At 39.4% G+C, this 16406-nt stretch overlaps 1 protein-coding gene across 3 annotated transcripts in view; it reads left to right on the forward strand.

Annotated features, from left to right (window-relative positions):
- The window catches only part of LOC117384393 (CREB-regulated transcription coactivator 2-like), a 31116-nt gene extending 25512 nt beyond the window's left edge, over positions 1 to 5604 (forward strand). For 2 of the 3 annotated variants that reach the window (XM_033981710.2, XM_055227938.1), the window contains 2 exons: positions 974 to 1142; positions 3424 to 4311. In XM_033981710.2, coding sequence (XP_033837601.1) covers positions 974 to 1142; positions 3424 to 3614 — 360 coding nt within the window. In that variant the 3' untranslated portion in view covers positions 3615 to 4311. Of the gene's footprint in view, positions 1 to 973; positions 1143 to 3423 lie in introns of all 3 variants that reach the window. The other variant, XM_033981711.2, reaches the window with a different exon arrangement.
- The last annotated feature ends 10802 nt before the right edge of the window (positions 5605 to 16406 follow it).

Raw genomic sequence — 16406 nt, forward strand, 5'->3', positions numbered from 1 at the left:
ACCTTTGCCACTCAAAGGCTGTGATGTAATCTGCATAACCTCTATTTATGGGTTTCAGCTTCCTGTTATATGCAACATATTAAGGGCTTTTTCCCACTCTAAGGAGTTCATATTTAGTTTTAAAATGCTGATCAATTGACCTAATTTCTCATCATTCTGTAACTCATAGGTGGGTCGTGTTTAAGTTCTTGAATTTGATGACGTCATAATTTCAGATGTTGTGCAGGGGCCTATACAACTCCATGGGAGATTCACTGTTTTTGAAAGAATTCTCCAAACTTCTGCTTCACAAATGTTGAGACTTCTCATCATTTATTTGGGACTGGTACCACAAATGTATTCATCTCATGGCTTAAAGTCCTTTCAACTGACAATGGTCACGTCTTTGCGGTTGAATAATGGCACCACTTTCTGAAACTGCTGTAAAATACATTTTTGTCCTTTGTACCATGTTATAATGCTGGTCCCTTATCAAAAACATCCCTGAAGGCACTTTTCGAACCCTCTTAGCAGTAAGAGCACTTTTGGAACCTAGGCTTAGCAGTAAGAGCCTATACAAGGCTCCGCCCACAAGCCTCTGTCATCTATGCTCCTATAGGATAATTCTCCATAAATATACAAAAACATGATACAAAAAATACAAATACACTACAACTTGACAAACCTGATGGGATGTGCAGTAGTTTCATTAGCTTATGGGAGTGACTTAGCGCGGGGAGTTAATATGTTGTTATTATGTTAATATGTTGTTTTGAGCGAATATAGCATTTTCAGAACAATAAAAGGTGACTTTGTGATCTAAATATGTTATGTGTTAGCAGTTAATACCCCATAGAGGTAAAATACCCCCTCTTTAAACTCATGGATGAAATTCATCCATCCATCATAGAATTCTAATCTGTCCTCCAGCTCAGTTTAAACTCAAGGGACTGTACATTATTGTCATGTCACGTGTCTAACCGTTTTGTCCCAGTTCTCCTCAGATCCTGGTTCTGATGGACTCTCCCTGAACCACTCGGGTCTGAGCTGTCACAGTTTGGACCGGAATCACCCGTCTGTGGACCTCCAGGATCCCAACCAGAACCAGAGCCACATGTACAACCAGGAGGCACGCCACAACGTCCCCAATATCATCCTCACGGGTACTGCTCAGCTAGCCTAATACAAAACTATGTACAGTCTCACCAGTACTGCTCAGCTAACCTAATACAGAACTATGTACAGTCTCACCAGTACTGCTCAGCTAACCTAATACAGAACTATGTACACTCTCACCAGTACTGCTCAGCTAACCTAATACAGAACTATGTACACTCTCACCAGTACTGCAAAGCTAACCTAATACACACATATGCACATCCTCAACAGTAGCGCTTAGATAGCCCAATATTCAATTCAGTTCAATTTATTTTTGTAAAGCCCAAAATCACAACACCAGTTATCTCTTAGGGCTGAACATGAGAATTGATTTAACGAACAGCAAGTTAGAAAATCAACATTGAAACAGAAACAGACAAGCAAATTTATCAACAGAAAACAAGCAAATGGATAACTGTCCCAGAACATCCCCTGTTCTTAGAGCCTTCTTCTCAGCAAAGGGAAAAACTAAAAAAAAACCCAGTGGGAAAAAGAGAAACCTCGAGGAGAGCCACAATGAAGGAGAGATCCACTCCCACGGACGGACAGCTGCAGATATGTCCAGGATTATGTGCATCCATTTGCAGATAGAGTGTAGGGCCACTCAACTAAGGGACTGAGAGGGGCTCACCCATGGCAGAGCCACGCCAGCCAGGCACAGGGCCATCCATTCGGGTGAGGGAAGGGAGGGTCCGGCTCCACTGAACAGGATCAGGGCACAGTAGGGGATCTAGGGTCTAGCCATCAGTGGATGGTCAGCAGCCAGGCATCTGAAACAGTTGCAGTTCCCAGAGGGGAGTGAGACGGGGAACAACGTGTGATAATGCTAAGCTAACCTAATATGGAAGTATGAATATCCTCACCTGTACCGCTAAGCTAACCCATATACAGAATTATGCACATCCTCACCGCTACAGCCAAGCTAACCTAATGCACACCTATGCACTTCCTCACTGGTACAAAGATGACTGCTAAAATACCTAACATCTGTGTAATCCCTCAGTCGTCCAGATATGATCCATAGCAAAAGAAAAATATGGAATCTGTCAATTGGCCAATATGTTGTAGAAGTGTGAGTAGGCACAGGGCACACTTAGGGTAGCACACTAGACCTACCCTACAAAGAGAAACTGTAAACAATAGCTGTTTTCACTCTCAGTGTAGCGAGTGTAATGTGTATAATGAGCTACCCACTTGCAGAAACCACACGTCGCTCAATAGACCTAGCTCACTGTAAACAAACAGGTGTGCTAGCTTCAGTGTAGTTAGCTCCTCTCTGCAGACAGATATAAGGCAGCGTCCACCAGTTATCTGACCAGAACTGAAGAAGCGGCTTGAATGAGCTGTGAAACGTCTTCACTCCTACAACGTTTTGTCCAGTTAATAGATTTTTTTATTTTTTATTTTGCTCAAGATAGCAAACAGTTAACCTTCTACAGGCCACTGCACTACCAGGGCATCAGTGCACTATACTGGGTTTGCCATAATTAAAATGCAACAGTTATTGGATTTTTGCATTTATTACTCCTGGTTTAGTCTCTGATTGAATACTGTCAGTATGTCAAGTTGTAGTCCTGGCTGAGTCCTGGCTGAGTCCTGGCTGAGTCCTGGCTGAGTCCTGGCTGAGTCCTGGCTGAGTCCTGGCTGAGTCCTGGCTGAGTCCTGGCTGAGTCCTGGCTGAGTCCTGGCTGAGTCCTGGCTGAGTCCTGGCTGAGTCCTGGCTGAGTCCTGGCTGAGTCCTGGCTGAGTCCTGGCTGAGTCCTGGCTGAGTCCTGGCTGAGTCCTGGCTGAGTCCTGGCTGAGTCCTGGCTGAGTCCTGGCTCAGCCCTGGCTCAGCCCTGGCTCAGCCCTGGCTCAGCCCTGGCTCAGCCCTGGCTCAGCCCTGGCTCAGCCCTGGCTCAGCCCTGGCTCAGCCCTGGCTCAGCCCTGGCTCAGCCCTGGCTCAGCCCTGGCTCAGCCCTGGCTCAGCCCTGGCTCAGCCCTGGCTCAGCCCTGGCTCAGCCCTGGCTCAGCCCTGGCTCAGCCCTGGCTCAGCCCTGGCTCAGCCCTGGCTCAGCCCTGGCTCAGCCCTGGCTCAGCCCTGGCTCAGCCCTGGCTCAGCCCTGGCTCAGCCCTGGCTCAGCCCTGGCTCAGCCCTGGCTCAGCCCTGGCTCAGCCCTGGCTCAGCCCTGGCTCAGCCCTGGCTCAGCCCTGGCTCAGCCCTGGCTCAGCCCTGGCTCAGCCCTGGCTCAGCCCTGGCTCAGCCCTGGCTCAGCCCTAGTTTAACCCCTTCTTTGCTGTCTCTAGGGGACTCTCCTCCAGGCCTGTCTAAGGAGATTGCCAGTGCTCTGTCCCATGTGCCTGGGTTTGAGATGGACCCCTTTTCTTTGGATGATCCATTGAGGATCGACCCTTTGGCCCTGGACATGCTGGACGGTGATCTCATGTTAGCTGACCCAGCCGTGGAAGACTCCTTCAGATCGGACAGGCTCAAATGACCTTTCATCTCTCTCTGTGGAGGAGCCTAAACTGCGGTCACACACGCGTACTCGGCCTTTATGTTCGATTTCCTACATGCAGCTACAACGTGTTTGTCGTCCTTCAAATCTATAAATCTTCTCAACAGTGCCCAACTATTTCTGTTTTTTAAAGTAAAGTTCTCATTCATTTCCACATTAAAATCATAAAACATGAAAATATTAAAGACGCACTAAGTAACTTTTCTAATAGCACGGTCCGCCACCTGCTCGTGCCCATGGAGATATTTAATACTTTGCCTGGAATTTTCCACAGTATGGCATTAAACCAATAAACCTCTAAGATAAGAGAACCTATATTTGTCCCACAATGGGGAAATTCCAGTGTTGCAACAGATGGTTCAGTCAGTCTTTATTTATAGAACCATTTACAACACTCAAGGTGCTTTCCAATCAAAACAATATAAAAGCACACAATAAATTCAACAGTAAAATGATACAAATTACTGCATGTTCGTCTCTCCACAGATCTGACCTGTCTATTGTCCAGGTTGTCTCAACAGCTTGTCTTCATGGAGATTGAGGATAGCTGTGAAACATTCTAGGGAAAGCATAAAAAACTCCTTGGAAACAAGATGGTGGCAGACCCTCCACCAGAAAAGTTGCATAGCGCTGTTTAAAGGATTTTAAGTTAAGACAGAAGCTAACCAGCTGTGGGCTAATCATTTTGCATATGTTTTTAATTTTTTATTTAAAACTTGAAAATATACACATATGTATTTATAAATTTGAGTTTCGGATATATGTTCATTCATGTAATGTTTTATGGTTATGAGTTAACCCATAACTGATTAGCCTCCATCAAACCGTTAAACTTGATATTTACAGTGATATCATTTTGGGGTGTAATTTGTGTATGCGTGTGCCAGAATTTTGAGCACATACCATGGAGACACAATGCACACATTAGCAAATACAGCAAAAAAATGGATATGAAATGGATTGAAACGGCACATTTTCAGAAGCCTGTGATCAATCTGAGCGTGCACGGTCTTGTTTAGGAGTTAGATTTTCAACAAAAATGTGAGAATGACTAACTGAAAACCTTTTGGCTAATCTAGCTAGCTTGTAACTGTTGTTACTTGAGAGGGACTTGTGTAACATCACAAATCAGCTCTCCTGCTGTAATTCCAGCTAAATCAGTTGTTACTGATCAGATTGCATTAAATTAAAGCTCAGATTAAAGTCGAATTTGAGTAACAGACAGATCAGTGCCAACAGTTAGCATCACCCCCCCCGGGAATGTTGATGACATCCGCTGAAAAGTATCAATATTTATTTCAAAACGGGTCTGACACAAGTGAATGGGACTTTTACTTTTTGAACCAGAAAATTCCATCTGTCCATGTTTAATTTAATGGTCGAAATATTTAAAATGGCCCCAACTACAGTTTCTAACACTGATGCATTCAATTATAGAGCACTTGTATGGGCTCTCCCTCATTTACACTCACACAGTGGGTGATGTGTCTTGCCCAAGGACACGACAGGAGCATGCGCGGTGCACAGCAGGAATCGCACTACCAACCTTTTGTGACTGGGCGATGTTTTGGCCGGCACAGTTCTTCGCTCCTCTCGTTTTTTTTCAAAGTCCTGTTGCCTTTTTGTGAGATTTAGCAGCGAAAAGGCTTCGTCCCAAGTGGCTTTTTGTTTTTTCCTCGAGTCTGTTTTAAAATGCTTTTGTGGAACCGCAGCACTAACAATAAAAGGACAAAACATGAATAGACAAGCTAGGTGGAGCACGTCTGATAATGTCCAGGACTTTGTTTTGGGAGATATGCCCACTCCCACATGACTAACCAATCAGAGCGAGGAGTAGAGACATGTGACTGGCTGTGAGCTTTGTGCTTGATATCAAGACATTTCTATGGCATTTGCTTCAGCGCTTGACTCTGTGCGTGATCATCAGGAATTTTATGGAATTTTAACAACAAAAGATGGAAACATGAGACAAATCAGGTTAACTCCTTTTTATATTGGATTCAATCAGAATGTGGTCCACTTGATTATGCAGTACTAAGACAGTACTTTTTATATATATATATATATATATATATATATATATATATATATATATATATATATATATATATATATATATATATATATATATATATATATATATACACACACACACATATACAGATTCTACTATCTTAACAGCTAAATTTTAACCTTAGTAAAGTTCATACTAATACTAAAAAGTGCATCCTAACTTGAACATGAAGTGTATTACCCAAGGGTAGAAGTCTCAGAGGAATGAACCAGAGATGAAGTACACATTTTGGACCCAGTATGAAGTTTTACAGCTGGCCTTTGGGAAAAAAAAAAATCTAACCCAAGTAAAGGTTTAGACCAAAAACAAAATCAGATCTTTAAGAGGAAATAAGCCATGGTGTAAAAAACGATATCGCCAAGAACTAATTATTATTATTTTTTTATTAAATCATGTTTTCGAAGAGACTATTTTCTGTCAAACAAAAAAAAAGCAGTTTGAAAAGATTGTTATAAAAAAAGACTGTAAAGTATATTTGAAGCAGTTTAAAGACCTATTTTCTCCCACAAAAGTCTATTTATGTAAAATGAGCTCAGAAGGAAACGCACTTTAACTCAACTTACAGAAAGAAAAAATATGAAAATGATTGTTCAAATATGGCTTAAATTAAGTTGTTTTATATATAAACATATGCTTATTATGGAGCCGCAGATGAGGACTTAAGGCTTTACAGAAATTAGGGATGGTAAACCAAAACCTTGCATTTGTTTTAAGATGAATAAGAAATGTACATCAAAACCAACAGAGGTAGTGTTGTCTAAACACCAGTACGAGGAACTGTATGCAAGATTTAGATTGTGAACATGTTCAAATCAACTATAGCTTTTACTGATAACACATGTAAAACTGATTTATTCTTTATTACAAAAACAATAATACAAATAATCTATTTTGTTATAATTTGGTGGTTTGGTTCAAGACGATGATCCAATCAGAAAGCAGAATGAGCCTCACATGAGTCTAATGGGAGTTTCATTCCTAAAATGCCCCTCTCTGATCTAATCAGTGCTAGTGCAGACTCTGCAGCTCAGTGAGTGAATTCAATTCAATTCAATTAATTTTACTTTTGTAATGCCCAAAATCACAACAACAGTTGTCTCGAAGGGCATTCATGTTTTGGTTGATGGGGGAAACCGGAGTACCCGGAGGAAACCCATCCAGACACGGGGAGAAACATGAAAAACTCCACACAGAAAGGCCTGGGCGACCCGGGGATCGAACCAAACCTTCTTGCTGTGAGGCATGAGTGTTGCCACTCAGCCACCGTGCTGCCTACACACAAAAACAAAACAACAGGAAAAATAATTTCAAATCAGTTCTGGAGGTTCTTTCACTTGAGGCCTGTCCATATACAGTGGTCCCTCGTTTATCGCAGGGTTTACATTTCAACCCACAATAGGCGACATCCGCGAAGTAGTTATTATTATATATGTTTTAAGGCGGTAAAACCCCTCACCACACACTTTATACACTTTTCTCAGACAGGCATTAACATTTTTGTACATATCTGTCTTTTTTAAACACTCTCAAAGTTCAAACCTTTGTTTATTATATCCCCCTTCCTCGATGATCACTTTAAATGTGTTGTTCATGTGTCTCTGCTCCAGTGGTATGCGCAGAGGCGCCTCACCATGCAGAGAAACACCTAAGTCCAAAGCGTTTCTGAAATTTTTCAATGCAGAACATTTCATCGGCATTGTGGATTTTGTCGGGGAGAAAACTTGCAAACATACAGCACTTCAGAGTCACACTGTAATCCAACATTTATGTAAATGTGACCCTAATATATTATTCTCTCCAGTTTCTTGAGGCCGTGGTTTGGCGGGTTACAGTTAGATTTAATATGATATATTTTCTTGCTGTCTTCTTTGCTTAAATAGACCAACATGGCTGGATAGTTACAGCTCGTGTTTATTCAACAACTTAACTCATCTCATACAAGGCGCGCACGAGATGAGATGGGACTAAGGGGGGACTGTAGGTAATGGTCTACATTCCCTTAGCCAATCAGGATGCAGAACACAATGTGCGTTCATACACTGTAAAAAAAAACAAAAACAAAAAAAAAACATGCGAAACTGCACAAAAAAAAAACAATCTGTGAAAGGTGAACTGAGATATATCGAGGGACCACTGTACTGAGAACGAGACACACCTGTACATGTCCTCTAAGGCTCTGGACACACGGGGTCAGCTGTGACTGTAGAACCTTTTTAAAAACTCTAAGAGTGCAGGGCACATACAGTTCCTTTACTGATGGAGGGCCGGCACCTGTTTGTCTCCATGGGGATGTTATTGCTTTGCCTGTGTTGTTCCACAGTATGGCATTTACCTCATTTTTATCCATGCAGTCATGCAGCTAGCAAGTTCCAGGCAGGTTTGGTGTCCCGTCCCTAATATGTGACTGTTTTTACTATAGTTCTGTCCTCATCTGCTCTCCTCTGATGCTCAGGCTTCTATAGGTTCAGTTAAGATTAAAACTAAAAGCAAGCAAACCCCAAAACAAGCCGCTTTGTACAGAGTTACCCCAGATGTTTTATTTCTTACAAAAAAATATAATGTACGTGTAGAAAATGTAACAAAAGACCAAACTGGAACCAAACCCATGACGTCTGGGGATGAATCAAGACTAAAAACTGTCATCTTAGATTAGTAAAGAAATCTTGGATTAAAATGTGACAATTATTCAGAAAAAGAAATCTTACTAAGAGGTTTCTTTATGATGTTTAAAGAGGGGGTACTATGCTTTTTTTTTTTTTTTTGCTTTTTTTTATGTTGTTTCCTCATCAAAACATGTCTGACGTTTTAGATGTCATCCATGCATGTTTGAGTAGCATTCTCTCCTCGGGCCCTAGTCAAAACTTCCTTATGGTTGGCAGTATGACCCTGTACAAGGCTCCGCCCACAAGCCTACATCACCCATACTCCCACATGACAATTTTCCATAAATATTCAAATGTGTTAGCAGTTAATATCGCATAGAAGTAAAATACTCCCTTTTTAATACCCGAGCGAAGTAAACTACCCCCTCTTTAAAATTAAATCATAACACAAAAAGGTAATAAAAACAGTGATCTGAAATGCTAAAAATCCCACTTGGAACTTGGACTCGGGATTAAACCAGGGCTGAGGAGGTAAAGTGAGGATAATTCAAAATAGACATGATTAAATCAAAGCTTAACTCAGTAAAACCTAAACAAAGCATTTAAAGCATTTAAAACTGTGACTTGACCCCGCCCTCTGTGATTGGGCCATCTGAAGCCACTCACTGTGATTGACAGCACTATGTCCCGCCCCTCGCTGCTTCTATTAAAGTTAATGAGGCTATTTTCGGACGTTTAGCAGAGTTTATTTTTGAAACAGTTGAACCCTTTAGCGTGCAAGTCTTTAACTTTTTGAACCGCATCGATGTAGTGACAAGTCTCTTTATAAAAATTATTTCAAGGCATGAATGAGGAGGCACTGTTTTATGTCAACGTATTCCTCCACCAAGTCTGCACTTTTTGGGGCATTTCGTTTTATCATTTTTAAAGATGCACTGTGTAACTTTTTAAAGTGAGTCCGCTATCTGCTTTTCTCCATCAGAGGTGGGTACAGTAGCCAAAACATTTACTCAAGTAAGCGTAATGTTACTTCAAAATAATATTACTCAAGTAAAAGTGGTCCAAGAAATTACTCAAGTAAGAGTAAAAAAGTATTTGGGAAAAGTAGTACTCAGGTAAGAGTAACTTAACCCTTGTGCCTTGCTGAAAATAGTATTGGGAGTGTTTCATACTCACTGTGGACTTGGGTTTTTAAACTGGCATATTGACTTTGGCATCTATGGGGTTAATCATTTTTGATAACTTAGTTTTTGTCTGTCCTTTCGAATAAAATATTTTCACAATAACACTTTTTTTTTAGTCTGAATCTCCTGACACTGGCCAGGTCACTCCTCAGTGTCAGTGTCATTGTGGATTTAAAGCATTTTTTGTTTGCAAAATAAAAAGTTGCACTGGGAGTGTTTTGTACAAATAGTATATTTCAGTTTTGAAACCTCCATAAAATTTTCAAAGATGAATAATTATTTCACTTTCTCTCTTTCCATTGATATGTTGATTCATATATTACTATAAATCATTAACCCTTTAGATGCCAGTTTCTCCCCAATACCAAGTACAGATACAGTACATTTGATTGAATACTATCATGTTTGTTGAATATTATCAGTGTAACTGGCCCCATTGACTTTGGTGCAGTTTTTTGCATTGCGCTCCATAAAATGCCTATGTTGACAATCCTCTTTCATTAAAAGCCTAAAAAAGTGTTTACCTTTATATGTAGCTTTCAACAGGATAACAAAATAAATGATGTAACATTTAACAGTGATATTTAACATTATATATAATTTTAATCACTAAATGACCACATATTTCGTGAGCCTTTGAATCCATGGCTGTTATTATATATTTCCATATATTGGCAAACACTGTAGCTCCATAACAGGAAAAGAAATGTGACTTTTCCATATATCCTTGTTACTCACTCTTATAAACAGTCAGTGGAAGATCCATTATAAATGCATAATTTTATCTTCACTATAATTTATGCTGTACATTCTCTAAAAGAGCAATAATGTCAGATTTGGTGAAATTAGTACAATTTTGAAAATCTCTAAAGTAAGATTTTTTTTCCAGCTCTAAATCTGACCCTAAATGTGTGTTTTTGTAGAGCAGCCCATTTCCCTATACTCCCCACTCCCCAAACGTAACCAAAAATAGATCTTAACTGGGATGAAACTCACATGTATCCAATGGCAAACAGCCACAGCCAAAGTCACCATGAATACCTTCATATTCAGACATTTCACTTAACAAGGCACAAGGGTCAAAGAGAAACTGTTGTGAAATTGTGAATTTAAGTGAAGTGAAAGACAAAATGTTAAATAATGCACAAAATCTGGTGTTTACAAAGAGAAAAATAAGCCAAACTAAATCATATCCGAAGGAGCTGCAAGAAAAACGAATGTTCAAATAATTTTATATTGTTACATAAATGTCAAGTCACTTTAGACTTACTCACAGAGGGAAGAGAAACACAACTTTTACTCGAGTAACAGTATTGTTGCACTGAAAAGTACAATTTATTTGAAAAGTTACTCAAGTAGATGCAACTGAGAACTATCCACCTCTGCTCTCCACGGAGATGATATTGCTTGGCCTGGAATATTCCTTAACGTGTCTTTACACTTAATTTTATTGCTCAGAAACATGCATTCTTACTGGAGATAGTGTTTTGCCTGGGATACTCCACAATATGGCATTAAAGGCATCTAACATTTACATGGAGATCAGCAGTTACATGCAGACCCTGCAAATGAAAGTTGCATAGTGCATCTTTAACTGAAACAGAGTTGATCAAGTTTTGTCCGGATACGTTTTTAAAACTATGCATTTCCATTTGTGCACATTTGATCTTTTATTTTTTTTTAGACAAAAGCTTAAAGTGTCCAAAATTAACTTAAAAAACAGGTGGAATGATGTAAATGTTTAGTAAAGGCATGGCACTTGATCCAGATATTCAAATTGGCCTAAAAACTGTACTATGAATGAGTTTCCACATTAAGGGGCCTATATTACGTTAAATTGATCCACGTTATGTTCTTACCTCTTCAAAAACAGACCTGGAGTTGTGTTTTGTTTCATTCAAACATGTTTGAGTAACACTTTATTATTAGTCTGTTACATCCCCAAAGCTCAAAATGCTCTGTTCCAACTTGTGATGTAATGAAGTGGTAGTTTTCAAGTTAACTGCTACCTTTTACTTTAAGTTCAGTAGAGATAGTCAATTCCAGGTGTGAAATCATCCAAATGATTCTAGTGAAGTTGTACGGAGTTTAAAAAAAAAAAAAAAAAAAAACACAGTAGAGCACTTCTTGTATTATCACATGACCAGGGCCGGTCCTAGCTTTCAGGGGGCCCTAAGCTGAATTTGTCTCTGGGGCCCTCAACAGTGGATGCCTCCATGCTCAGTTATTGGTGATTCACATTTGAACATTATGACTCTGCTCTCATCACCTTGACCAATTGTATTTGTGTTTATGTGACCAACATCAGCCTGAAAACATCCAGAATGTCACATCTACCACAGTCACAAGAAGAGTAAACAAACTTATGAAGGGGATTGAGATTTTTACAATTCTAGACAATTTTTATTAGTTTCTGGTGGATTTTAATGTGTTCCAGTTGGCAACCGTGAACTTAAATTTACATTATAAACGGTCCTTGCACCTGTGTAAACACAGAGCTGCCCTCACTTCTGCCCGACTCAAAAACAAATGTAGCAGCAGTAGATATTTTATCACTATAGATATAAAACAAATGTAATTGTTTTAGAGGGATATTTAGGCTGCTGCAAACACACAAGCCCTGTGCCCAATAAACTTGATATACTAATTTCAATGTAAATATATGAGCTGTTGGGGGCCCTTTGGTGGCCTTGGGGCACTAAGCAGCTGCTTAGTCTGCTTATAGACTGGGCCAGCCCTGAACAGTGTTTTCAGTTTGAGAGAAGAACTAAGCCTAAAGCCTAAATATGCAGATTTTGTGTGTTAAACATGTGTGAATGAAACAAAACACAACTCCAGGTCTGTTTGTGATGAGGAAATGACAAGTATATGCGCACACACACACATATACACAAAAATGAACCAAAAATTGACCATGGAAGCATTTAAGATTAGAAAAATAAATTGTTAAAACTATTTGAAATGTTCAGATGTGCACATTCTCTTGCAGGTCACCGAAGTGCGTTTTCAAGTCTATTACTGAACCATATTTGAGTGTTTTTGATTATATAAATTCTTTTTTTTTTTTCTTTCATTTTATTTTTGTAACGCCCAAAATCACAACAACAGTTGTCTCGAAGGGTGTAAAATAAATTCACTTCACAGTTACATTTAGAATAGCTAAAATCCAACTGTATTAGAGCTACTATTTATCTTATTTTATGAACTTAAAATTGTTACTGAAATATTTTTGTTTTGGGATATTTTTTGTCAAGCCTGGATTTTAATGTAGAAGGAATCGGTCGGCGCTGGAAGCCGATTTGACAAAGTTTATAAAGAGGCGTGGCTTACAAAAATGTTAATGATATACAGCTAAATTTCTTACATTTTTGGATTGTAGATTTAAAATTTTGCTTATGAGATTATCTTTAACACACATGTACATGTTTTTGACTAAAGGAGGTTATAACTTACACAAATATCAAACAGTGTAACACCAGCAGAGATCGGAGCATGATGAGTTTAATACAAGTTTTTAAGTACTGCAAACAGCCAAATCTCACTTGCATGAAAAGTTATAGTTCATATTCACTGTTACTTTGACATTATTAAAGCAGTGTTTCTCAACTGGAGGGACCTGGGCCAAAAGAGCAGAGTTGTACGTCAGATGCCCTTCCACAGTGAACACCCAGGGACACGGTGGACGTAAAAGTGAATGTAAAAAATATGGTGAAAGTAACATTATTTTACACTTGTGCCATAAATGTTTGTGAGTGGGTGCATCAGATGAGAAACACTGTTCAGGTGAATGAGGTCATGTCCAAATCCCATTCTGTAACTCCAAAGGTACAAGTGACATTTTGAACATACTTTTATCAACACTTTTGAACTAAACTTTTTTTTTTTTTACATATAGAAAACACTTTTACCCCTGCATTTTAAACTTGTAAATTGATAAAAAATAAAAATAAAAAAAAACTTTAAAAGGTGCATTATGTAACTTTTATAGTGGAGGGTACACAGCCTGTTTGTCACCATGGAGACTGCTTTGACTAGAATGTTCCACAGTACAGGTGTTTTTGATTAATTTATATTTATAATAATAAAATTATTATGAGGGATTATTATGAAAGCAGTTTACCTGCACCTGCAATGTCATTGTATTTTATACTAATGAAATGAGATGACACGTGTGTGTGTGTACAAATGTAACACGTGTGTGTGTGTACAAATGTAACACGTGTGTGTGTACAAATGTAACACATGTGTGCGTACAAATGTAACACGTGTGGGTGTGTACAAATGTAACACGTGTGTGCATACAAATGTAACACGTGTGTGCGTACAAATGTGACTGGAGACCTGTCATCTTCAGTAATGGAAGATGGAGGTTCTTCCGTTTGAAAGAGCAGCCGTCCCTCCTCTGACTTCAGCTCAAATCAATTCAAATCAACTCAAATCAACTCAACTCAAGTCGCAATCGTCCAGTTTTTGTAAAAAAAAAAATTATCTAGACTTTATTTTTTAGCCATATCACCCAGGCTAAAAACATTCTTTCTGTGCATTCTTACTGTGGGAGGACTTGTTTCCATGGAGATTTTTTAAATCATACTGTGGAACATTCCAGTCAGACACAAGCAGGTGGCAGTCTCTTCTCCAGAAAAGTTACATAGTACAACTTTAAAGCACTTTCTAATGGATTGTAAATCAAATGCATTTTTGTTTTGCTCAGTAACTTATGAGGCAGATGTTTTATATTATTTTGTACATTGATTTTGAATTGAAAACATTTTCCTTGTGATGTTTCAGTCCAAACTGTCACTTGCAGCCTCTTGACTCCCGTGGCGGAGTTGTATATTTGGTTGCTGTATATTTGGTTTTATATGAAGGTAATGTGTTGCATATTTTCAGATTTTAGTGAGATATGTTCAACGCCGTTATGCAACAAACAGGTGGGATCCATTTAAGGCCATATTTCATACTTTTTCATATTTTATATTGTTGTGTAAAAATGAACGCGGCTTGTTTTATTTTTTAGGCTTAAGTAAAACATTTTGTCTGTGCTTATTTGTATTTGAATAATAAATGGCTGTGTTCAGATATTTGCAATGATAATAACAACCAGGGAGTGTGCGTTTGACTCTGGAGGTTTTGTTTTTTAAAGAGACAGTACCGGATTATTTTACACCAAGTAAACATGAAACTGCCCCGTCTCTGAGTGATGCTGAACGCTACATTTATGTTTAAGCAGGTCTATTGTGCTTGTGTCTGCTCTATATTTATAGTCTCCCGTGTATCATTATGTTATAATTCGCACATTTTAAATCATGATATCCATCTAAAACAACAAAAGAAACAAGTCCGCTGATTTGCGCATTAGAAAAATGAGGTGTCCAATGGGACCTGATGTCAGCGTAAATGTCATCACAACAAAGCGCCGCATGCTGTCTGTACCCCCTATAGATAGCTGCAAATCACACTAGAGTAGCAATTTTTTTTTCTCGTTTGTACCAAAATGACTATACGACGCTGCTGAATCCTATGAGTATCACCGATTAAGAAAATAAAAATAGAGAAGGAAGTGTGTACGTCACAGTGGGTGCATACATCACAGTGGGTATGTCACAGTGGGCGTGTCACAGTTGGTGTGTACATCACAGTGGGCGTGTACTGGTGGAGGTGAAAACGGGGGTAGATCAACAAAATGGTGTCTTGAAAATAAGTTATTAAAGATACATGCACAAATCCAGCACCCTGAGACTGTACGCGAGCCAAAAGGAAGGAGGCTGAGGATTAGTGAGTGTGAGAGCCACAGTCCAGGATGAAACATCCAAGATCCATAAGTACATCAAAGACAAGGCACCAACAGATGATGTGCTCAGCGAATGTCTCAAACAGTGGAGCGCAGAGGAAGAGGTGCTGGAGGAACCATCATGGAAGGACAAGCCCCTGCATGGGATGTACCACCGGAACATAACTGAAGTGGCTGATATCAAGAAATCCTACCAATGGCTTGAGAGAGCTGGTCTGAAGGACAGCACAGAGGCACTCATCCTGGCTGCACAGGAGCAGACCATGAGCACCAGAGCAACAGAGGCCCAGCTCTACCACACCAGACAAGACCCAAGGTGTAGGCTGTGCAAAGAGGCCCCTGAGACAATCAGCACACACCTGCAGGGTGTAAGATGCTGGCAGGGAAAGCAAACATGAAGCGGCATAACCAAGTGTACAGCATAGTAGCATAGTGTACAGAAACATCTGTGCATAGTACTGACTGGAAACCCCCAGGTCAAGGTGGGAAACACCTCCAAAGGTAGTGGAGAATGACCGAGCCATATATATATATTACATTAGAGATTTGGCCTGTAACATGTAGCAAAGCATGAATATGCAAGGCTCATTGTAAAAATTGTTTTCCAAATGCATTAAGTCAATTAATCATTAATTTATTAAATAAACACAGCAGAAAAACTTTGAACAAGGTTTACCCTTACCTATTTTAATATCATTTGGTCACACTTGGTGAGCCGGATTAATAAACACAAAGGGCTGTGTGTGGCCCCCGGGCTGTAGTTTGTCCATGTCTGTCATACATTTAAATTGAAAATAATATAATATCAAATTTTATTGGGCACAGGGCTTGTGTGCAGCAGCCTAAATGTCCCTCTAAAGCAATTACATTTGTTTTATGTCTATAGTAGCAAAATATCTACTGCTGTTACATTTGTTTTTGAGTCGGGCAGAGGTGAGGGCAGCTCTGTGTTTACACCGGTGCAAGGACCCTTTACAATGTAAATGTAAGCCTGCTGTGGCACAACTGGAACACATTCAAATCCACCAGAAACTAATAAAAACTAAACTAAACTAAAAAGAAGAATAGAATTTAAAAAATCTCAATCCCCTTCATATGTTTGTCTACTCTTCTTGTGAC

The sequence above is a fragment of the Periophthalmus magnuspinnatus genome, chromosome 16, assembly GCF_009829125.3.
Source record: "Periophthalmus magnuspinnatus isolate fPerMag1 chromosome 16, fPerMag1.2.pri, whole genome shotgun sequence".
In the NCBI taxonomy this organism is placed as follows: Eukaryota; Metazoa; Chordata; class Actinopteri; order Gobiiformes; family Gobiidae; genus Periophthalmus; species Periophthalmus magnuspinnatus.